Genomic DNA, 25,000 nt, shown 5'->3' with positions numbered 1-25,000 from the left:
CTCACTCTCCCCACATCCTCGCCCTCTCTCTCCCTCTTCCTCCACTCCAGTTCCCCCTTGCTCTCTCTTGACTAAGCTGGCGCTCAGCATCTTGTAGTCAAGTACCTCACTCCCCCACCTCCTTTCCCTCCTCTCTCCCTTTCATCTCTTCTACCTTCCTCTCCTCTCCATCACCCCATCTCCTCTCCCTCCCTGTCCTCTCCTCTACCCTCCTCTCCCTCACTCCCTTTCCTCGACTCACTAGGCTGGCGCTCAGCATCTCGTAGTGGAGTACCTCACTCCCCCACCTCCTCTCCCTCCCTGTCCTCTCCTCTACCCTCCTCTCTCTCCCTGTCCTCTCCTCTACCCTCCTCTCATCTCCCTCACCTCCTCTCCCTCCCTCCCTGTCCTCTCCTCTACCATCCTCTCCTCTCCCTCACTCCCCCACCTCCTCTCCCTCCCTGTCCTCTCCTCTCCCCCTCCTCTCCTCTCCCTCACTCCCCTTCCTCTCGTCCCTCGACTCACCAGGTTGGCGCTCAGCATCTCATAGTCGAACAGCTCGCTCCCCCACCTCCTCTCCCTCCCTGTCCTCTCCTCTCCCTCACCTCCTCTCCCTCCCTCCCTGTCCTCTCCTCTACCATCCTCTCCTCTCCCTCACTCCCCCACCTCCTCTCCCTCCCTGTCCTCTCCTTTACCCTCCTCTCCTCTCCCTCACTCCCCTTCCTCTCGTCCCTCGACTCACCAGGTTGGCGCTCAGCATCTCGTAGTCGAACAGCTCGCTCTCGTACTGCTGAGCCAGCTCCTTGCACAGCACGATTGCCTCCTCCCACATCTGACACATGAAGACACATTCAAATCAACACAGAACACTTTCCTGACAGGGTCCAGAATAAACACAAAATACAGTGAATAGACTTTCACATGCTGTTTACACAGCACTTTACATACTTTAGAAAGAGTGTTGGCTGTCTGTCTGTCTGCAAGCACTTTATAAAGTTTAAATCAATTGACAGGAACAGATCCTCTAATACTTTGCTATTGGAAATGTTAGTTTTTTTTTTCCCCATGAAGAATACAAAAAGTACAGTAAGGTCAATTGAAATAATAATGCATTGTAGCCTGTTTGCAGAAATCCCTTTCAAGGAATGTGATCCACCCTTGCCAGCTTGTGGTAGCTTTGTTCAACAGCACAGAATCCACATGCAGTTTGGGTGTAATGCAACAAGGATCTGCACAATGCAATCGGCATCTTGAAGTGTTAATGCTTAAAAAAGACAACTGCAACTAGAACACTGGAGTTCAATCAACTTTCAGCATTGTGCTGCAGCTGCAAGACAGCCTGTCTGTGAACTGTACTGGAAGTGATCACTTCACTGAAATTAAACTACACATGTCAAAACAATGGCACAGAATGCTGTAGTTACTGTGTAGTGACTCGGGGAGGCAAAGAACAGGGGTGGATCCAAACGAATTCGAATGACTGGCAATTACATCTAATTGTTTACCTAAATATTTATTCTAAGTTAGTTGCAGTTGGCCTGCTTGTTGGCACTGCATTATTTTCCTGCCAGTCCGTGCTCCGTCTTATAGAATTGCCGATACAATTTCAGAGGGGCTGCCGCGTGGGACCATACTGTTAAAACAAACACCTTTTTACAGCAATCGAGGACCTTTTATTTTATTCCACCAGGAAATGTACCCCATTGGCTGCTAAGAGGTTGTCGTGGTTACAGTGGAGCGGTGTACACAGTATTTGTGTTCACTGACCAGCACCCTTAAATAAAGTTTAAAATGACAAAGGATGGATGCCAATGCCAGGTCTTGTAAGACCATGGACAACACATATTAGTACTGCTCCAATGTACCAAAAAACATAGTCTTTGTTTTGCTATACCATTTTTGCATTTAATATTTAAGTTACAGTATAGTACTTTTTGTTTTATTTCATATGCTGGCTATTTGCTGTAGAATGAATGTAATCAGGAAACACACATTTTAAGTACTGTAATGTGCACTCTGAACAGTCTATTCATTCCTCTTCGACAGACTGACATTACAAAATAAATGAACAATGACTGAACAGTCTATTCATTCCTCGTGGACAGACTATGACATTACAAAATAAATGAGCAACCACTGAACAGGCTTTTCATTCCTCTTCGACAGACTATGACATTACAAAATAAATGAACAACGACTGAACAGTCTTTTCATTCCTCTTCGACAGACTATGACATTACAAAATAAATGAACAACGACTGAACACTCTTTTCATTCCTCTTCGACAGACTATGACATTACAAAATAAATGAGCAACCACTGAACAGGCTTTTCATTCCTCTTCGACAGACTATGACATTACAAAATAAATGAACAACGACTGAACAGGCTTTTCATTCCTCGTGGACAGACTACGACATTACAAAATAAATGAACAACGACTGAACAGTCTTTTCATTCCTCTTCGACAGACTACGACATTACAAAATAAATGAACAACGACTGAACAGTCTTTTCATTCCTCTTCGACAGACTATGACATTACAAAATAAATGAGCAACCACTGAACAGGCTTTTCATTCCTCTTCGACAGACTATGACATTACAAAATAAATGAACAACGACTGAACAGTCTTTTCATTCCTCTTCGACAGACTATGACATTACAAAATAAATGAGCAACGACTGAACAGTCTATTCATTCCTCGTCGACAGACTATGACATTACAATCTGACAGAGAGAAACAGCAAGGCCATACGCTTCCACTTAACCAGAGTCTCCTGCATTGTACTTGCGGGTGGAGAATGTCTTTATAACATTTCCCCACAGTAAAAGCACAGCAAAGTGTAATAAAGCACAGTGAAAGCATGGTAAAGAATAGGTAAGGATTGTAAAGACTAGTGAGGTATGGTAAAGCATATTACTATAAATGGTAGACCAGGGTAAACAACGGTAAATGCATAATTTAACCATGGGACAAGTATGGGAAAGATCCAGCAGTAAACTTTTCTAAAGGTGAGTCATTCACATTATGATACCAGGTGGAGCACAAGCCCCTCTGTGGCCTGTGAAGGACTCGGGGCTGCGGTACGAAGGCTGAGCAATGCCACTTGATATTCTGTGTGGAGAGCTCCATTAGCACGGACGATCACAGGGCTGAGCAGGGTCATCCCACTGGGCTCTGATGCTATTTGCATTTTAAACTCAAATTAACCTCCTGGCCCCAGGGGGTGTGGGGGGTCAGTCGAGGAGAGCAGAGGAGAGCACTGATTGGACACAGCAGTACCAGAGCTGGAAATAATGATCCTGAACGGAGGTCAGTCTGCTTTTGAGAACTGGCCCAGATTAAGAGATTGCATTTATTATTAGCCATTGTTAATGTGTATCATCTTGTGAAAGACAGATGGAGCATGGAAAGGAACTTGAAATGCGTCTGCCTGTGTTTTAACAGGAGTCGTTGTGGTTGTAGTTGGGCTGTGCAGTTTTATAACATTGTTTTTCCCAAATTTAAATATTCTTCAGGTGAGAGTGAGTCAATGTCAGCAGGCAGTGTAATGAACTGTTACTAATTGGTTACTGCACCTTTAAGTAGCACATGTAGTTCTTTAGCACCACTCACTGGGTTAGTGACTCGCTCTCAGTTGTCAGACGCTGCAGAGCCGTGTAGACGTGCCTCAGAAGTATCCGTAGTAAACGCGGGCTAACCAGCATGACTTGTGTGTTATAGAATGAAACTGGATCTTGGCTCTGTGTGGTCTGAAGCAGTTGACTGCTGAACCCTGTGTCTGGACTCTCTATACTGGCTTCTGGTCTGGATTAACCTCAAACCAGCTTGCCCATCGTTACCCCAGGTATAGCAGTGTGCGTGCCCCTGCCCTGCTCTGCTCAGTGGTCGGTGCGGGTGTACAGTACCTTGCCCTTGTCGAAGTAGTCGATGATCTTGCTGTAGAGGCTCTCCTTCACCTGTCGCTGGGTGTGCATGCTCTCGAAGCCCTGTGTCTGGGCAGAGAAGGGCTCGTCCGACCACTGCCAGCGAGAAACACACAGAACAAGGCAGTTAAAGGGTTTTGTTAAAGTCAACAAAAGAATCCTTAAAAAATCCTTAAGTTTTACTTTAAAGAATCCTTAAGTCTTACCTGTTTTGCACTACATGGGTCTGAAATGCACAGTTTGGAAAGAGGCAAATGTTACAGCACACATGTACTTTCAATTTAAAACATGATAGCTCGTGGTAAATATGATGAAAGGATTTGAAAAGCGGAATCTTGAAACCTATATAACCAACGCAAGTGCTAAACATGTAGGATTTATTGAATTATTGTGTAAGCCTCAATCACGTTAAGAAGGTTAGCCGTGAGCTTTGCACTTTGTTTCTAGTCTCATCTGTGGGTTAACATTTGGAGAAAAAATTCAGATTCATTACAGGACTATAGAAAGCGACGTTGTTTGTGTCAAGCGGTGTACTTGGCTGAGCCCCCAGCTCTATGCTAAACTCTCTTGAGATAGTGCAATTCCAAATTCTCTGATCATTTAAACTGTTCAGATAAGCGCTGCATCTGGTAACAGCTATCTCAGAAATCACCTCAGATCCCTAATTAGAAACAGATCTGTCTCCCTGGAGGCTCTCAAGATGCTTCCTTTAAAGCAATGCTTCCCAGCCTGTGGTCTGTCAGGAAACTCCATGTGGTCTGCAAACAACTCCCAACATTTGGTTAAGCAGTTCTTGCATAAATCCATTTCTACACAATCACATGTTGTACTACCACAATATTTATATCACTAAGCAGCACAACAAACAGATTAAACCACATTATATACAATAAGATATGTATGTAGTCTGCACCCCCCGTATCTGTTTAATTACAGGTGTGTTTATAATTTATATTAGCTTCCAGTGATGCAATACCAACCATCGCCTTCAAAGCCGCCAGTAACTGAAACAGCTTTCTATGTGAAACACATACTACCTAAATAACTGTTAGACATTATGAAGGGGCACACTTGTTAAAATGACAGACTTGTCTTTTTAGCCAGTAATAGTATTCATGTAAATGCACATCTTTCTACTCTGTGCTCTCATTCTACTGCTTGTTTTCACTACACTGATGACACAGCAATCCCAGTCTTCTGCACTTGCATTTGCAGATTTTGTAGCTCAGCGCTGTTATACACGTGTGGAATGTTAACACGTCATTTGCGGTCAATGGACTCTGGTCTTGTAATTATTCCAAAAACAAGGCAACATTCCATGGAGCATTCTGCAGCTCTGCACCAAGATTGTGGAATGCTCTTCCTGGGGTGATCAAGGACTCTCAGACTTTGGGTATATTTAAATCACATCTTAAAACTTACTTTTATACACTAGCTTTTCCTAATGTTTGACTATGTCTTTTTTATTGAACTGTACAGTGCTTTGTGATGTTTGTACATGAAAGGCGCTGTATAAAATAATGTTTATTATGATGATATTATTATACATGCACATGTAAGTCCGTCCTTGCATCACTTACGCACATGTGTCTGCTGCCTGCCAGCCCCCTTGCTCGCAGACCAGTTTCCTTGCACTCCAGACTGCATGTAAACCTCAGTAAAGAGCAGCGCAATCTAAAGAGAATTAAAGAGTGAACTGGCAGGGCGCTCTGCTCTGCTGGGAGTGTAATCTAATGAAACAGGGTTCAGACCCAGGTAGCTTCGGTCCAGTCTCCAGTTCTCAAAGACTTTGCTTTCACTGGGGCAGCGTGATGTGCTGTGGTGAGCTGCAATACGCTTGAACAGCTTGTGTTTCAATCTGCATCCACTGCTAATGAATGCACGCTGTACGGAGCCCTTCCCAACACAGCTGACAGCTACGGCAGGGCTTCCCAAGCTTGGATCAAGACACGAGGCACCCTGACTGAGGAACCCCGCCTGCAGTTTTAATTCTGATCCTTTACTGCAAGAGCGTGTTCGTTTGCACTGGTAGAAGTGCTGCTGCTTTCATTGTGTTCAGTGCCATTTCTCAGACATGTTGTGAAACCGCTCCATAATTACTGTGCACTGTCTGACTGCAAATGCAACATTAACCTGCCTGTAAGAATAAGAGGGAGTGGTATGGTTGGCTTGTGTAGAAGCGTCACGGATAGCTTGCGTGGCGACGTCACACACCCAGGAGCAGACAGACACAGTACTGGAGTGAGTGAAGCGTGAGTTTATTATAAATAAACAAATACAAAGCTTGAACAAAACAAAAACACTGAACAAACCGAAACAGCACGATGGCCAAAACAGACAAGGAACAAAACAAACAAGTATCGCACTGGTGTGTACCCGGCACGTGTAGCGACTGCTTTCTTATTATTTATTCTTTCTCTTTACCTCCCGACTCTCGTTCCGCCTCTGAACACACCAACCCTGTGTGCGCGAAAACTGGCTCTTGTCATGCAGCTGTGCTGAGACTTGCTTGCTTAATCAATCATTCACTTGAATCCCGGCACAGTCTCCACGTGAACTCATTTGTGGAATCCCCATTCCCCCTATACAAATACCCACTTTAATATGCACATGAAGTGATTGTGCAATCCCTGTGCCTAAATACAAATATACTTTTCAAATCACCCATGCTACACAACCCAAGCTATACCCCATGCACCAACACATACATAAAACAACAATAGACAATCCAAAATACACCCAGGGGTGTGGGGTACCCTGTCAGGGTCACTTAGGAGAGAACATGATTGAACTGTATGTGCTCCTGCCCCCTGAAACCACATGGCAGCACTGAGGGGCTATTCACAGACAGCACACCGAGGCATGTATTTAAAACCACATGCATTGAGAAAGCAGCTGCGTTTTACTCTGCATATTTAGATTTCAGATCAGATGAGCTGGAATAGCAGCGCAGATTAAAAGCTACAATTACGTTTTGAACGAGTCTTCCATTATAAGAACTAACGCTGCCTGCAATTTACCTGCAGCTGAATTGCATTGTAATTGCAGTTTAAATGAAACTAGATGGAACACTTTATTTTGGGATCTTACAAAATAATGATTGTGTCAAAAATCAATGTCCAGCTTGTGGTACTGAAAGAAAATCTAATAGCTAACAGCAACTGAATAAGCTGAGTTTGATTCAACAGGAATCAAATCAAATGAAAACAGCAGTGCACTTCAGCTAGTATCCTTGATGTAACAGATGCAGACCAGCGTTAAACATTAAAGTGCTAGGATAAATAGAAAATACAATACAATAGGGATTTATAAAGCAACTTCTGTGAAACGCCTCAAATGACTACTTTTTTAGCCTTGATTTAAGAATTGGCACCGATGCCCTAGTGTGTTTTGGTAGAGAATTCCACAAGCAGGGAGCACAGTTCTGAACGCCCTACTGTACCTCCCACAGTTCCGAACGCCCTACTGTACCTCCCACAGTTCCGAACGCCCTACTGTACCTCCCACAGATCCGAACGCCCTACTGTACCTCCCACAGTTCTGAACCGAGCCTTCGGGATGGTTGCTAGCCCTGCAGTAGACAGCATGGCGAACAGGCTGGCTCTTATTCAGACGACATGTCTGAAAGGTACTAAGAAGCTAGCCCATGAAGGATCTTATAGGTCAGTTCAATCCAAAACCAAACAGGCAGCCAATGAAGGCTTTTCAACACTGGTATGATATGCTCTGAAGAGCCGGTATGAGTCTCGACTCACACAGCAGAATTCATAACCAACTGGAGTTTTGACAGTTACAATAATCCAGTCGCGAAAAAATAAACGCATGGAGCAGAGTTTCAGCAAAGCCTTGTTCTAAAACATTTCTCAGCCTAGCTATATTCCTTAGATGAAAAAGGCTGTTCTGAAAACCATTTTGATGTGCTGCTAAAGTTATGCTCTATGTCAAATAAAACCCCAAGATTCCTAATGGTAGGTTTTAAAAACATGTTCAATATAGTTTAGAAACACAGAATCAAGTGGTGACTAAAACATTTTTTAGGTACAATTCTTAAGGTAAGACCCAACCAGTGAGTTGGGTCCAACTCACTGCTTGGGTCTTACCTATGAATTATCCCTCACAGTGGCTACATTGTGTACAGCTTTCCATTAGTTGACTAACTACACTGTAATTACACTGTAATTGAATACACAGTTACATAGTAATTACATTGTAATAACATATGTGTAAACACAGTCTATTAACAAATCATACTAGCAATTTTTAATTTTAACGTCGTTGCCCTGAAACTGCACACCTGTGTTATTACTGTGTAGTTAGAGATACAGTTTGACGTGTAACTGTAACTAGAGTTCAGCTGTGCTTGACTGTTTGTAAGTGCAGCCTGGCCCTCCCTAGTCCAGGCCGGTTGAACCCGTGTCTGTCTCTCACCTTGAGCAGCTTGGCGTGCAGCAGCAGGGTGAAGGCTGCCTCAGTGTAGTTCTCGTAGCACAGGTGCAGGTCCCGGAGCTTGTGTAAGTATCTGTGAGGGAGGGGGACAGGGGCAGGGTTAGGGAGTGACCGGCTGAGTGCGAATGTGGGATTAGAGCAATATTATAATATATCATAGTGGTTTGGGGCTCTGCTGCGCCCATATTGAGTTAATATAATTTTTTTTCTGATACTTTTTCACACTGTTGCTTTAGAGTGGTGTTGAGTGAAGCAAGACTCACAACCAGGTTTTGTTTTGTTCACACTTACCTGAGTTCGACTGACTGCTGGACTAACTAATCCACCTCCTGAGGTAGTTTCGAGTCTGCGTTAATTACTACCAGAGTAATCTTACCCTGCATTAGCGTGTGTAAACTAACAAAGCCACATTAAAACATAATGCGACTATCAAGCAGGTAAAGAGTGTTTTATACAGGCGCAGATCAAAGAACCGCACTGCAAAGTCAAATCCAGCTTTAGTGTGTCTACTCTAAAGAAAAACTAAGCAGCATCAAATCTGGGACACGTTTATAGTGTGAATAGAACAGGGAGCAAAGCCACATCAATTACTGCTGAATCTGACCACCAGCTTCAACTGACCAGAGGCTAGAAATCGCAGTGAGGGAACTGAGTAATATGATATATCAGGTGAAGGGTGACACGTTGCACACAGCAGGTGTAAGCAAGGCTCTTACACTCACTGTGAGCAACACAGTCTGAAACCAGAGACTTCCTACATTAACTTAAAAAGAAGAATCCTGACACCAGTGTGCAGCTGTCAGGGGAGTGGAACTGCAATCTAAAGCCAGAGGGACTTTTACAATGCTGTTAAGTACACCTGCAGCTGCCTCGGTCGATAAAGGATCTCAGATTAAGAACAATGAAAGGCTCTGAGTCTTATCTGGGTAATGGATCTGCTCCAACTATTATTAAACACTGTATTACACAATGACACAACCCGCGTTCCAGGTTCAATACTCACTACGCTTTAACCACGCCTCACATTCTACACAGTCAGACGTTTTAACCACGCCTCACATTCAGATGTTTTAACCACGCCTCACATTCTACAGTCAGACGTTTTAACCACGCCTCACATTCTAGAGTCAGACGTTTTAACCACGCCTCACATTCTACAGAGTCAGACGTTTTAACCACGCCTCACATTCTACAGTCAGACGTTTTAACCACGCCTCACATTCTAGAGTCAGACGTTTTAACCACGCCTCACATTCTACACAGTCAGACGTTTTAACCACGCCTCACATTCTACACATTCAGACGTTTTAACCATGCCTCACATTCTACAGAGTCAGACGTTTTAACCATGCCTCACATTCTACACAGTCAGACGTTTTAACCACGCCTCACATTCTACACAGTCAGACGTTTTAACCACGCCTCACATTCTAGAGTCAGACGTTTTAACCACGCCTCACATTCTACAGAGTCAGACGTTTTAACCACGCCTCACATTCTACAGAGTCAGACGTTTTAAACATGTCTCACATTCTTCACAGAGAGTGTATGGAATCGGCTACCTCTGTGTTGTGAGGCAGAATCACTGGGATCCTTTAAGACCCAACGTGGCACAGGTCTGAGATCAATCAGCTCCTCGAAACCGGATGAGCTAATGCAGGGCAAGATTACTCTGGCTTCCTCTCGTTTGTAAATGTCACTATGTTCTTATGTACCTAATCACTTGAAATTCACTTTCATGCGCTAGCTGCAATATGACCATTCTGAGCGACTGTACAGCAAGGGTACTGGTTTATGCATGCAGCTTCCTTTGCATATTGCATTTTTAATATTTGCATATCTTGGAAAAAAAATGCATTGTGCTTAGAATCTTACTTCACGTAGTTGTTGCTGAGTTGTTGAGGTACATGTAGCATAATTTTAATTTATTTTTTACATTTCCCTTACTATTTTACAGCATTTGCAATATATTTTTTATTACTGTATGAAGATAATTTAAAAAAAAACCAGCAACATTAATAACACCATGTAACAATTTTATTTATTTTTTTTGTTCCTGGGTAGTAAGTGTTATTTCTTAATTGCTTATGCCTCAAAAGTATAGAAAATGGCTATTATTCCCCACAAACTTTGCTTTTGTGACCAGGACAGTGATATTTTGAAATTGACCTATTTTCCAGAACATTCCAGATAGATTCAGTGCTGAGTAAACTTGGAGTAACTTCTAGAACTTTCTAGAACTTTCCAGTAATATAAATAGTAGTATAAATACAGGGGCCTTAAGCCCACCAGTTCAGTTTAGTTCCAGCTGCCTAAGTGGATACATATCTGCATTTTTCTGAGATGGCATCAAGGTCATAGGAGACTTCAAAATGGTGGCATTCCTGATGGGTCTCCAAGGCGGTTTTACCAAGTTTCCCTGCTATCTTTGCCTTTGGGACAGCAGGGACACCAAGGCGCACTACCACAGACGGGACCGGCCACAGCGGACCGAGTTCTCTGTGGGGAGGAACAACGTCAAGTGGGAGCCACTGGTGGACCCCCGGAAGGTGCTGATGCCACCACTGCACATCAAATTGGGCCTTATGAAACAATTTGTCAGAGCTCTAGATAAGGAGTCGGCAGCCTTCAAGTACCTTCAAGACTTCTTCCCTTAAGCTGTATGAGGCAAAGGTCAAAGCCGGTGTCTTCGTCGGACCACAGATAAAGAAGATCCTGGAGTGCAATGAATTCCCCAAGAAGCTCACTTGTAAGGAGAAAGCGGCTTGGAACAGCTTTGTCGCAGTGGTTCGGGGCTTCCTGGGCAATCACAAGGCCGAAAATTATGTGGAGCTGGTTGAGACTCTGGTGAAGAACTACGGCACAATGGGCTGTAGGATGTCCCTCAAAGTCCATATCCTTGATGCTCATCTTGATAAATTCAAGGAGAACATGGGAGCGTACTCGGAGGAGCAAGGCGAGCGCTTCCACCAGGATATACTGGACTTTGAACGCCGCTACCAAGGACAGTATAACGAGAACATGATGGGAGACTATATTTGGGGGCTGATTCGTGAAAGTGATTTACAGTATAATCGTAAATCTCGAAAAACTACTCACTTCTAAATCTTTTGTAGTCATTTTTGTATTACTTTAGTGTAAATACATGTTAAATTGGATTCATAAGTTGTTTTTTTCTGTCTTTATGTGAACGAAAAGACACAAATTCGCCCGTTTTCTCATTGGAAATAGGTACATTTCAAAATATCACTGTCCTGGTCACAAAAGCAAAGTTTGTGGGGAATAATAGCCATTTTCTATACTTTTGAGGCATGAGCAATTAGGAAATAACACTTACTACCCAGGAACAAAAATTGTGTTACATAGTGTAATAAATCTTATAGTACTGCTGCATGATGATGATGACGATGATGGTGGAGTAGTGGTCAGGGCTCTGGACTCTTCACCGGAGGATCGTGGGTTCAATCCCAGGTGGGGGACACTGCTGCTGTACCCTTGAGCAAGGTACTTTACCTAGATTGCTCCAGTAAAAACCAAACTGTATAAATGGGTAATTGTATGTAAAAAATAATGTGATCTGTATAATGTGAAATAATGTATAATGTGAAATAATGTGATATCTGTATAATGTGAAATAATGTATAATGTGATATCTTGTAACAATTGAAAGTCTGCTAAGAAATAAATAATAATGATGGATGACGATGATGATGATGATGATGATGATGATGATTGACCTTTGATCTACATTCCATATCTTAATTAAAGCAGATTAATGAACCATCAAGCCTTTTTAATTAATCTGAATATAGTTTTGTTTGCAGCAGCCATTATTAATTTTAATTGATGCCATTATACAACCAGCAGATCATAATCACTGTCTGAAGTCATTTAAATATCTTAATTAAAGCAAATCAAATTAACTCTGCCCGTAACCTTCAATAATGAGAACAAATCATTATTTCACTGGGAGCCGAGTCCTGTTTATTTTAGAAATCTTCAAGCGGGAGTCCCAATCCAGCAATTCCGATCACACCAATGACACTACAGCCATTATATTATATTATTGCATTATAAACCACGACACACTCTCAGCCTGTCGGGACGGCACAATTAACATCTTATTTATCCATAAGTCTCTTCTTGTGCATGGTAGACTAACAACTGACCAACATTGTAAAAACTTCTTTAAATACAAAGCTAACTGTCAACAGGGTTGACAAAGCTGTTTACACAGAAGACCATACCATACCATTACAAGGATGGAAATAAGACTCCAACTGCATAGCAGTTTCTCCCATTTCAGGTTTTAAAATGAGCCTGATTGCCACAGTGCATACCTATAGGTAACAAGCTCAGGTGTGCCTTCTTAAACTCATAGTAAAACCAGGAATGCTGCTATGCAATATTTCCATTCTTGAATTTATACTGTACATGAACAAGCATCCCATTGTGCCTTACAAAAATAAATCAAACAGACTAAAAAGAGGACCACAATGCTCGCTAGTTAAAAAAGGATGTGGAAAACAGACACCTATGAATTATCCTGTAGTGTGAGACTGCAGTTTTAAGGGCTGTATGGGACTCTGCACCTTTAAGCTTCTGTACTGTGCTGCACTGAGCTGAGCCTTGCCTGTCATGCAGCCGCACGTTTCTAATCAAAGAGAACACCTTCCTAATGCAGGGAAGCATGGAGGTGCTGAGACATCAAAGCGTGCAAGCAGAGCCGCGCGTCACCGTGTCGGAAACATGGACTGGAAGGAAAGTGTATTTAATGCATGGACTCATTTTCTCAGTTGTGCAGATACCATTTTGACAATGCACCTCGAATGAAAAGCGTAACCTAAGGCATGAAACTTGATTATTTTAGAAAGCTGTGGTTTAAACTCAGGGAGGAAATCACATTTAGAAACAGCTCACGGTGGGGCGCTGGGCGTGGGGGTAGGGTAGAAGAAATTTCACTATATAATATATATATATATATATATATATTCCTAGCTGTGATATTTAATAAAGCTAAAAAGAGTGCTGTGAGGCTTTGGTATGCAGTAAAATTAAAAATAATAATTTACAAATTATTTGAATGTGCAGATTCATGTATTTAATCTGCTGACATTCCACACAAAAATGAAACTAAACAATATCCTTTATTGCCAAAATACTCCAGTATGCTAGTTTTGTATAACTGGTGAAGCAGCCCATCTGTCAGCACTACAGCATGTTATTTATTTGATGGAATGCACTGCTGCACTGCCATTAACAGCACTGTTACTGCAGACTATACCCCCGAATATACAGCAGACTGATAATGATGGGATCTTAGATGTGTTTCCATCGGATAGCTTATATCAGATGGTCTGTATCAGATAGAAATGACGTCACATTAAAATGAACTATACTTTAATTAACCTTATTTTACTATAGATTATGAAATGAAATGAAACCACAGTATGGGGTGCTGCGTGAGATACAACCTGCTTTTCACCCGATGTTCACACTTGGTTGGCAGGTGCATTGGCATTCAAGACAACAGAGCAGTGCCAGCCTGGCTGCCTGCAGAGGTCTGGTTATGTCAAGAGTTTCACATTTCCTATCCTGTGCCTGTTCTGTACAGTTAGACTTATTTAACTGCAGTCAAACTGTTAGGATTTGCAACAGGTCCCAGCACACCTTTAAATGTAAGATTCCGAGACCAGCCCCCCCATACAGACAGACAAGCTGCTTCTCCAAGGAACGGAGTTACATAAACGGGTGTGTCATCTGGAGCAGTGCTTGATAAAGTGATGGGCATGCTGCTTCACTCACATGGAACCCATTCAGCACCAAGGCCAGCAGCTTCAACACAAAACAAAAACACAAGATCGCTTCACTTGGCTTCCGAAACAATTAAGAAACACACTCTCAATTAGCACCCTTCAGACACCAGGCTGCTTGTTTTAATTAAAAAGCAGTCACCAAGAAAATACATTCAGGTTTTTGTTTTTCAGTATCAGTGTTTTCTTTGTTTAAAATTCATCCTTTGGGAAATCTTTTCAAAACAAAGAAATAAAAATCGAGCACTTTTAGCATGTTTCTGTCAAATAAACCCAGCTGTTTAGCTGCATTGTTACGAGGAGTGTGCAGATACAGTACATGGATTATCCCAGCAATTCCTGTGAACATTTTTCTGAAGACCCTTTTCATCAGGTATTAAATGAAACCGAAAACAAGCACATGTTAAACATGTGTTCATTTCACAACAAGCTGCCTTTCTCTCATCGGTACAACTGAGTGCCAATCAATGTCAATGCGCATTCACATGAGCGGATTTCAAAGGGGCTCGGAGCGCGCTTTTCCTTTGGCCTTGCGGCGCTGACATTATGACTGCCATACCAGAGGTGGTGCCATAAACTAACATGAAACATGAAACTAGCAACATTGCACAAGGGAGGCGAACTGAGACCTGCATGGGTCCTTTTCACTTTAACTAAAGTGTGCAGCTCTGTTCTCTGGAGTCTCCAGTCCCCTACAGCCTGTATTTCTATAGACAGCGCAGTGACTCGTCTGCTGGGAAAAATCCAGCTTGTAATGTATGGGTCTTGCTCAATGTATGACAAGCTTGATTTGTCTATATGTAGACTAAAAATAAATATCTGAGGTTGTTGCCAAGTATGGATAAATTGCCTGCCTAGTAGTAAATCATATTAAATTGAAGAAGCACCCAACATGAAGAAGGGAAACCATGCAACAGATTATTAATCAGAGATTCAAATAGTAATGCATCCTCTCCTCTACCCCAGACTGCTCCCTCTCTCTGGGCTGCCAGGGAAATAGCTGTGGCCGTATCAATAAGCCAGATATCTGTTTAGGAAAGTTAAATATTGTACATTATTACAAAATAACGTGTATTTATTGTAAAACATGACAGAAGCAAAAAGAGTGACTGTCTTTTCTCTTTTCTGTGTATGAGACAGATGTCTACATTTAAGTTCCTTTTAGAAATTCTCTATATCTCATGATTGCGTTTCAAAACAAATCACTGAACAAACATTCATTTGTAGCGATTGATTGAGAACTCTATAGCGGGGCACGGATCATTTCTCTATCAGAAAGAAAAGCTGGTTTGCGAGCATCTCTGGCATTTCAAGAATGAAGCGGCGCTACTTTTAATTTATATGAGTCATTCCATTCAGCTACTGCAGACCCCCCTGGCAATTGTACATTTTTAATTATAGTTGGTGACACATTCGCTCCGTGTATAATTACATCCTGCTCATAGATTTGCAACACTGCTATGGCTAGCATTAACTTTGTTTAAATACTTTTGTGCCAGAACAGCAATTAAAACAGAGCTGTACCTGCATCCAAATCAGGCAGTTGTAATGAAGTTAATACTACTGACATCAGCACAAGACACATACTTCCCTCTCCACTACAGAGCTTGCTTACCCTTAGTTGAATGGTAAGACGTTGCCAAGCTTGTCTTGCCCTTAGTTGAATGGTAAGACGTTGCCAAGCTTGTCTTACCCTTAGTTGAATGGTAAGACGTTGCCAAGCTTGTCTTACCCTTAGTTGAATGGTAAAACAGTGGGTAGTGGTTTGCATCCAGCTTTTGTCTTTCCTTTCAATTCAATGGGCAGGGATGCCAGGACATTAACTAAGGCAGGAAGTGACCACTTTCCACATACAATGTAGCTGCAGTGCTGTGTGACTGCAGTATCACAATACCACTCTGTTATGCGTTGTCCAAACGTACTGCGCTTTTCATTGTCTTGTAGGTATAGGGTGAGCTAATCATGCAAAACAAAAGCAACATTACAAGGGAATAATTCTTGGCTTTTGAGATGCAAGTGAGAAATGAGTCCTTAATCTAATATAATATAAATTGTTTTTACTTGGCCCGTGCTGAGCAATGAGTACAAACAAATATTCATAACGAGTATGGTCATTTTCCCGAATTGTAAAAAAAATCTACGTAAAAAATGCATGCAATTAGCGCCTGGTTCCAACAGGGCAGTGATGACTGTCAATCTTAAATGAGAATCTTTTACTTAAGAAAATTGCTATGGCAATTCAGGAGTAGAATATGACAATATCAAAACAACTTCCCTAACCTGGCTCTATACAGCTATTGCATTTTAAATGATAGTGCAGGAACCTGATAGTCAGCCACAGACCAATCCCACAGTCTGGACCTTCCCACCAGAGAAGCCTTTCTTTCCGGAGCGACGTGTTCTCTCTGCTTCATTGAGTGGAGGTTTGCCTTTTCCGAGGATTTCTTGACAATAATCCCTTATCTCTTATTGGTTGTGCGGAGGAAGCACTGTGGAATAAAGAGTTCCAAAATCATTGCTTCTGAGATTACCTCGGAAAGCGAACAGGGATAATCCAGCTAAAGATGGCTTTCCGAATGGATTTTCTTTTTGTTAATATGGACAGATTGCCCAGTGGAAAAGTGAACTCAGATTTAAAATATAATTTAAATGTACTGTTGATGTATAAATGTATTCCTAATCTTTGTTTAAATCTCTCATTCTTCCCCTCTCTTTCTTTCTCCCCATCCTCTTCTCTCCCTCTCCCCCTTTTTCACTCCTTCTCTCCCTCTCCCCTTCCTTCCTGTTCGCTACTATTGGAGTGGATCCAGAAAAGCGAAGAATTCATTTTTAAGGGGAAAAAAAGTTTAAACACATTAATGCAAGTCATTATCTCAAGGCCTGCTAATCTCACAATCTTGAACTATTTCTGTAGGGCAGGCTTTGTTAGTTTCAAGTACAAATGTGTTTCAATACAAATAAAATCCCATTGAGAAACTATAGCCCTCACCCCCACACAACGGAGATAACCTGATAAGTCTTGCCCCAGTGTCACACTCAATAGGACAATCCTACTTACTCTTTCAGCACTAAAGTAACTTTGCAAAAACACAACCCTGATTTAACTATTAGATTAAGTAGCTTCACAGTGGCAACACCAAGACAGGGGCTTCTGTGTTGAATGCAGTGGCATTAGCAGACTGCTGTTTTGTATGGAGTTATTTCCCTCAGACCTCTTTAGAGGTTCTCAAAGTATTTTGTTAGGGGGTGTGGATGGGAGTGACACCCATTTTTTCAAAAAACATTTTAAATAGGAACCCTGAACTGAAAACTGAGGAAAAGGAAACTGCAACATCTGGCCACCCCAACTATACAGTAACTGCCATCACTGTAAAAAAAGAAGGACCCTCTAGGCAACATTTGTGGAGCCCAGTTTGAGAACGACTGCTTTAGAGGACTGCAGTTTTGAAAGGGTTAAGTATTAACATTACTTTATTTGTCTAGTTATTTGAGGCACAAGGTACTGTCAGACATCACAAGAGCTTCCCCTCACATTTGTGCAAGCGAGACAGTGAACCTCAATCCAGATCTGCCTGCCATTCAGTCCTGTGCCTCTTTCAAGTACAGCCTGCCTGCCATCAAACCAATCCCCATGTGACTCGCACACAAGCCTCCAAGGCAGAAAGGCGTGTGAAGCTATTGAATTATCCTGCTGCTCTACACGAGCCCCCTTGAGAGGAAACCCCGTAGGACCTACATTAGCGTGCCACTAAAACTGCTGCGGAATACAACAAAAGATACACAACTTTTAAAAGCAGAGAATGTGCTGCGAACCACAGGAAAACTATTATATCCCAAAACCCCCTGAATAAGTGGGACAGGAGATATGTGTTAATGCCAGCAAATTCGTTTCCCTGCCTCGGTGTGCACAGCATTGCTCACCTTTGAAAACAGTCCAGTAATAACAGCGGGCAGGCAGGCAGGGGGACGGAAGACTGCTACCCTGCAGCTTTCCATCAATATTTCCATTTAGAAAGGCCACACATCTCTGAGCTCAAGACAGCCAGGAGAGTGACAGCATACATGATGAAATAATGATGCAAACGGAGGGGCGCAGAATCCCCAGCATTGAGAGAGAGAGAGAGAGAGAGTGGAGAGGCCCTGACAGTGACAGACAAGAGGGCAGAACCCTGACTGATCTCCCGGCATCACCAGCTTACTGTGGGGTGCAGAGACTGCTCACTGTGCAGCAGTGTGTAGCCATGGCCTTTTACCTGTCTACATTTAAATTAGGCAAGTTATACTTAAGAAAACTTACAAGCAAGATAAGTCAATTAGTCCCATCAGGGCTCATCCGGTTCATAGCTTTATAATCTTTATAAAGATTATAGCTTTATAATCTAAAAAAACCTAGGCCGGGTGTTACAGGACCCCAATGATTCAGCATCAACAACTTGGCTAGGTAACCCGTACTACACACTGAGCGCTCTCTGTGCAACGAAGCGTCTCCTACATTCTGTCCTCAAGTCTAAAATACAAACTCCTGCCACAACACTATCAATGAGGTGTAGGGCAACAATGGGCAGCCAGAAGAGCACTGCTGTATAAGCGCTTATCCAAATATATAGGAAACGGTAAAGCGAGACCTACGTACGGACATGCGATCACCTCCCCGGGATTTATCCCCTGCTGGGGATAATAAAAGGGAGCGCTTAACTGTAAATTGTATATCGCTTAGAGCAGGGGTCTCCCACCCTGGTCCTGGAGAGCTACCGTGGCTGCTGGTTTTCATTTCAACCAATCTCTCAGTTACTTAATTGAACCAATTATTGGCTTAATTAGTCAAGATTAACAGGTGTTCCAGATCTTTAGCCACTGATAATGTAAAGACACCTATAAAACCTGCTGGATAGGGGCTCTCCAGGACCAGGGTTGGAGACCCCTGGCTTAGATAATAATCTATTTAAAAAGGTGTGTCTAATTGCAGTGGACATTCACCAGACCGGACCCCGAGAGAATAGATGATGTTTAAAATGTGTACATGTCAAAATCTAATCAATAGCAAGGAGGTTCAGGATTGTAACAGCGAGATCACAATAAAGGACAAGCGCTGATTATCAATGTTTAGCGCTGATAACAAAATCCATGCTGACACTGCACAGCAAAGGTCTTACTATCTGATAAGATGAATACTGAGCCAATAACAAATGATCATTTTTTTAACTGAATAACAAAGTACTATGGAAAAATAACAACAAATCTGTTTGATATTGTTTTTAATACATTTAAATGCATTAAATAAATCATATATATATAAACTATGTCTACAACAGCTACGGCAAATATAGTTAAGCACTCCTTTCCATCCCAATAAATGTTATTGAAGTCATTTAAGAATGCATTTAACAAGCTTAGTAATGGGATAGCAGATATGGATTTAATACTCCCATTAAGCAGTTTGAATCCATGCACCTGCCAGTTAAATCTTTAACTGCTTTTTAAATTACCCAATTTGTTTCTTCTTGGTTTCTACGCAACTGCTATGAAAAGACCCCAGAGTGGATATGGGGAGAGGTACAAAGGTAAAGTAGAAATAACTTACTGAGGGACTGGGAGGCAGTGTGGTCTAGTGGTTAGAGCTGAGGGGGCTGGGAGGCAGTGTGGTCTAGTGGTTAGAGCTGAGAGACTGGGAGGCAGTGTGGTCTAGTGGTTAGAGCTGAGGGACTGGGAGGCAGTGTGGTCTAGTGGTTAGAGCTGAGAGACTGGGAGGCAGTGTGGTCTAGTGGTTAGAGCTGAGGGACTGGGAGGCAGTGTGGTCTAGTGGTTGGAGCTGAGGGACTGGGAGGCAGTGTGGTCTAGTGGTTAGAGCCGAGGGACTGGGAGGCAGTGTGGTCTAGTGGTTAGAGCCAAGGGACTGGGAGGCAGTGTGGTCTAGTGGTTAGAGCCAAGGGACTGGGAGGCAGTGTGGTCTAGTGGTTAGAGCCGAGGGACTGGGAGGCAGTGTGGTCTAGTGGTTAGAGCCGAGGGACTGGGAGGCAGTGTGGTCTAGTGGCTAGAGCCGAGTGACTGGGAGGCAGTGTGGTCTAGTGGCTAGAGCCGAGAGACTGGGAGGCAGTGTGGTCTAGTGGCTAGAGCCGAGAGACTGGGAGGCAGTGTGGTCTACTGGTTAAAGCTAAGGGACTGGGAGGCAGTGTGGTCTACTGGTTAGAGCTGAGAGACTGGGAGGCAGTGTGGTCTAGTGGTTAGAGCTGATGAACTGGGAGGAAGACAGTGTGGTCTAGTGGTTAAAGCTGAGAGGCTAGGAGGAAGACTTCATGTAGACCAACTGTTAGTCTCTCTACTTTGAACCATGGTAAGATGCAAAAGTTAAATGAAATGCTTAAATCTTGTTCAGTAAAATCCTGGGAGCACGATCCATTAATATTAATTGCTGCTGAACTGAGGGCATCCGAATCTTGTTTATTCCACCGCTGCATACCTTTGGTATCAATCTGACTGAATAATGAAATTCTCCATGACATTAATTATAGGTCGTCTTCGCCGCTGCCCGAGGGGCCTCATTACGGGCTGACATACCTTGCTGAACACAGCTAATTCCCTGTGAACACGGTGCCAGTGATACGGGTACCACGCAACCTGCATACAGGCGACAGGATGAGACCTTCTCCAGCTAATTGTTTGTTCGCAGAGCAGATATGATTAATCACTCTACCCTCACCAGCTGCCAGCCTGTACCTGTGTAAGGGAGAGGAGAGAGCTTCACATCCAGCAATCAGACTGTGCTTATGCCAGCCTGTACCTGTGTAAGGAGAGGACAGAGCTTCACATCCAGCAATCAGCCTGTGCTTATGCCAGCCTGTACCTGTGTAAGGAAGAGGAGAGAGCTTCACATCCAGCAATCAGCCTGTGCTTATGCCAGCCTGTACCTGTGTAAGGAAGAGGAGAGAGCTTCACATCCAGCAATCAGACTGTGCTTATGCCAGCCTGTACCTGTGTAAGGGAGAGGAGAGAGCTTCACATCCAGCAATCAGACTGTGCTTATGCCAGCCTGTACCTGTGTAAGGGAGAGGAGAGAGCTTCACATCCAGCAATCAGACTGTGCTTATGCCAGCCTGTACCTGTGTAAGGAAGAGGAGAGAGCTTCACATCCAGCAATCAGACTGTGCTTATGCCAGCCTGTACCTGTGTAAGGAGAGGACAGAGCTTCACATCCAGCAATCAGCCTGTGCTTATGCCAGCCTGTACCTGTGTAAGGGAGAGGAGAGAGCTTCACATCCAGCAATCAGACTGTGCTTATGCCAGCCTGTACCTGTGTAAGGGAGAGGAGAGAGCTTCACATCCAGCAATCAGACTGTGCTTATGCCAGCCTGTACCTGTGTAAGGAAGAGGAGAGAGCTTCACATCCAGCAATCAGCCTGTGCTTATGCCAGCCTGTACCTGTGTAAGGAAGAGGAGAGAGCTTCACATCCAGCAATCAGACTGTGCTTATGCCAGCCTGTACCTGTGTAAGGAGAGGACAGAGCTTCACATCCAGCAATCAGCCTGTGCTTATGCCAGCCTGTACCTGTGTAAGGAGAGGAGAGAGCTTCACATCCAGCAATCAGACTGTGCTTATGCCAGCCTGTACCTGTGTAAGGAAGAGGAGAGAGCTTCACATCCAGCAATCAGACTGTGCTTATGCCAGCCTGTACCTGTGTAAGGGAGAGGAGAGAGCTTCACATCCAGCAAAGTCTGTGCTGATTTTGTTCACAGCACTGCCTCAACACATCGTCCCGAATCCAGCTAGTATACACTGTAGGCTCTGATGAACATTATTACAAACATCTCATTATTATTTTATGCAACCATTGAACTAAACATTTTTTTGGCTGTAAACCAGAAATGGCAGGACACAGGCGTGGCGCTCGATCATATCTGTGAGCGGACTGGCTTGGTTTGCATTACAAGCTGTATTTTGTAACTACAGCTTTAATACCCTAATGGATTACTGTCTAAATTTTAGCCTGGATTATTTTTCAATTGCTTGATTACCATATGAACAGGAAATACTGTAAGCTCATTGTATACTTTAAAAAAACAGCAATTAATTTTCTACAGTACACAGCAGGATGTTCTTTTGTAAGTCACTGAAACGCAGGTTATTGTAAAAGGGACTTATTATTTAGACACAATTATATACCCAGCTTTAAAAAAGTTAATATACGCCGTGCATGAGCCACAGAGTGATTGCCTTCTGTCTCTAGAAATACAGATCACATGTGGCAGCACAGTTAATTGCTTCTTGTCTGTAATTTACTGTTGGTCAGCTCCTGCACTGACTATTCTGAGCTTTATCGCTGTTTCTTGCCATGCTTTGCAACGCTTTCCTGTGCTTTACAGTGCACAGTCTGCTCATTAGTTAGTTTAACTGACCTAAAGCCGACTCAATTAAATAATTTAGAACCTGGTTGGAAAATAGTTTTGTGGAAAAGTTAGGAACCATTAGTATAATACATAGGAATCAATGCACAACCCAACCGAACCCAGTACATCCCAACACACAACCCAGCACAACACAACCCAGTACAACACAACCCAGTATAACCCAGCACAACACAACAGAACCCAACCCAACACAACCCAGCACAATGGTGTGTGTCAAAGCTGTAGTGCAGGGAAACACATTGAGTGATTTCATTAAACAAAACATTAAGTATGTTGAGATGTGAAGTTAAAAGGCCTGGCAAATGTGAGTACATATATATTGTAATGGAGACGCTCACCACACAGGCTCACTCAGGCTCTTTTCCCTTCAAAACACGACTCCACAACCAGAAATTGAAAGAAACACGTTTGTACGCACTTTAATTTTTTACAAATCAAAGCAAACAAAAATCCTAACTCCGTTTTTGGAGCGCTAACTACACACGTCAGGAACCTAATTATAGTAAGCCGGACAGCTAAGCTGTTTGCCGGCTGGAAAACACACAATTTTACACACCGAAAAGGACACCCAGTTACCTTTTTTTTCAGACCGATTGAGCACCTCTTCAGTCGGGCTCCTCCACACAGCAGCAGCAGCCCTGAGCAGACTGACTGCTCTCCTTAAGTACCCTGCACCTGGCTCTAATTTACAATGATAGCCGGGTGCAGGGGATCATTAACAATAAAACAATGAAATCATTAAACAAACTGTGCATAAGCACGTTTTATGCAGGGAGGATATTAACCCCCTCCCTGCTGTGTTACAATATATATATATATATATATATATATATATATATATATATATATATATAGACAGTATATATATATATATATATATATATATATATATATATATATATATATATATATATATATTATACAATATTGGCTATAATTGCTGAGCTGTATTTGTTATTTAATTACAGCCAAGACACTGACATAATCCTTTAGATACACTAAATCATGCTGAACATGTTACTTGTTAAGAAAGAAAGAAAGAAAGAAAGGAAGAAAGAAAGAAAGAAAGAATTTGGGTTAACTCACCGGATGTACATTTCCTGTCTGTCTATCTCTTTGTAGAAATTCTGTTAAAAGACAAACAGTAATTAGTTAATAGCCTTGGAGTTGTTAAATATCAAATAATCCATCCTATATTTTGAATAAATAAACAAACCACAGTATTATACATACTGTATATATATATATATATATATATATATATAGTAGAGAGTCAATTATCCGAAGTAATTGGTACCGATACTAGTTCACATCATTTGTATGGGTAATCAAACAGGTATTAATAACAATTACAGTACCTTTAATAATGTACAGAATAAAGTTAACACACACACAAGTACTTAGTGCACAAGTACCTAATGATGATATATAGCTAGAAACCTATTCTATCACATTAAGAATAAACAATTACAAAGCTTTACAAATCATTACATTAATGCAATTCAGTAAAACTTCAACACCTACAGTTAAGGTACTGAAATACTGTAATTAAACGTCCCATATACCAAACTTTGAAAATCAACAAAGAATACAGTTCAGTACAACTCTGACAAATTACAGAACTTTAGGAATCATTAAACTTCAAAAATTCAGTACACTGTTTCTATACTTTGATACTTGCTGTTAAGGCATTGTAATAACGTGCAATTGAAATGAATAAACGTTCTTAGCTGCTCAGTGACAGACAGGATCTCCAGCCCTTACTGATGAAATAGAAGAAAAATCAAGAACGAGGCGACTGTTTGAATTTGCTTAACTGCAACAATTTAAAGCACACAATGCTCCAGCTAGTGCGCGGTGGCCTGCTATAGAGAGCAGAGATCTGCTGAAGCAGTGATCTGGAACAGTGTGCGGTGGACTGCTATAGAGAGCAGAGATCTGCTGAAGCAGTGATCTGTAACAGTGTGCGGTGGCCTGCTATAGAGAGCAGAGATCTGCTGAAGCAGTGATCTGGAACAGTGTGCGGTGGACTGCTATAGAGAGCAGAGATCTGCTGAAGCAGTGATCTGTAACAGTGTGCGGTGGACTGCTATAGAGAGCAGAGATCTGCTGAAGCAGTGATCTGGAACATTGTGCGGTGGACTGCTATAGAGAGCAGAGATCCGCTGAAGCAGTGATCTGTAACAGTGTGCGGTGGACTGCTATAGAGAGCAGAGATCTGCTGAAGCAGTGATCTGGAACAGTGTGCGGTGGACTGCTATAGAGAGCAGAGATCTGCTGAAGCAGTGATCTGTAACAGTGTGCGGTGGACTGCTATAGAGAGCAGAGATCTGCTGAAGCAGTGATCTGGAACATTGTGCGGTGGACTGCTATAGAGAGCAGAGATCCGCTGAAGCAGTGATCTGTAACAGTGTGCGGTGGCCTGCTA

At 42.5% G+C, this 25,000-nt stretch overlaps 1 protein-coding gene across 2 annotated transcripts in view; it reads right to left on the bottom strand.

The window, feature by feature from the left end:
- LOC117403985 (dedicator of cytokinesis protein 2-like) overlaps positions 1-25,000 on the bottom strand; it is a 428,344-nt gene that overhangs the window by 30,802 nt on the left and 372,542 nt on the right. For both annotated transcript variants that reach the window (XM_058985710.1, XM_058985720.1), the window contains 4 exons: positions 23,659-23,699; positions 8,339-8,429; positions 3,893-4,006; positions 722-811 (listed from right to left, as the gene is read on the bottom strand). In XM_058985710.1, the coding sequence (XP_058841693.1) occupies positions 722-811; positions 3,893-4,006; positions 8,339-8,429; positions 23,659-23,699 (336 nt within the window). The remainder of the gene's footprint in view (positions 1-721; positions 812-3,892; positions 4,007-8,338; positions 8,430-23,658; positions 23,700-25,000) is intronic.

The sequence above is a fragment of the Acipenser ruthenus genome, chromosome 2 (assembly GCF_902713425.1).
Source record: "Acipenser ruthenus chromosome 2, fAciRut3.2 maternal haplotype, whole genome shotgun sequence".
Lineage (NCBI taxonomy): Eukaryota > Metazoa > Chordata > Actinopteri > Acipenseriformes > Acipenseridae > Acipenser > Acipenser ruthenus.
Note: the sequence above shows the minus strand (reverse complement) of the source record. Positions and strands in the feature narration are given on the sequence as shown.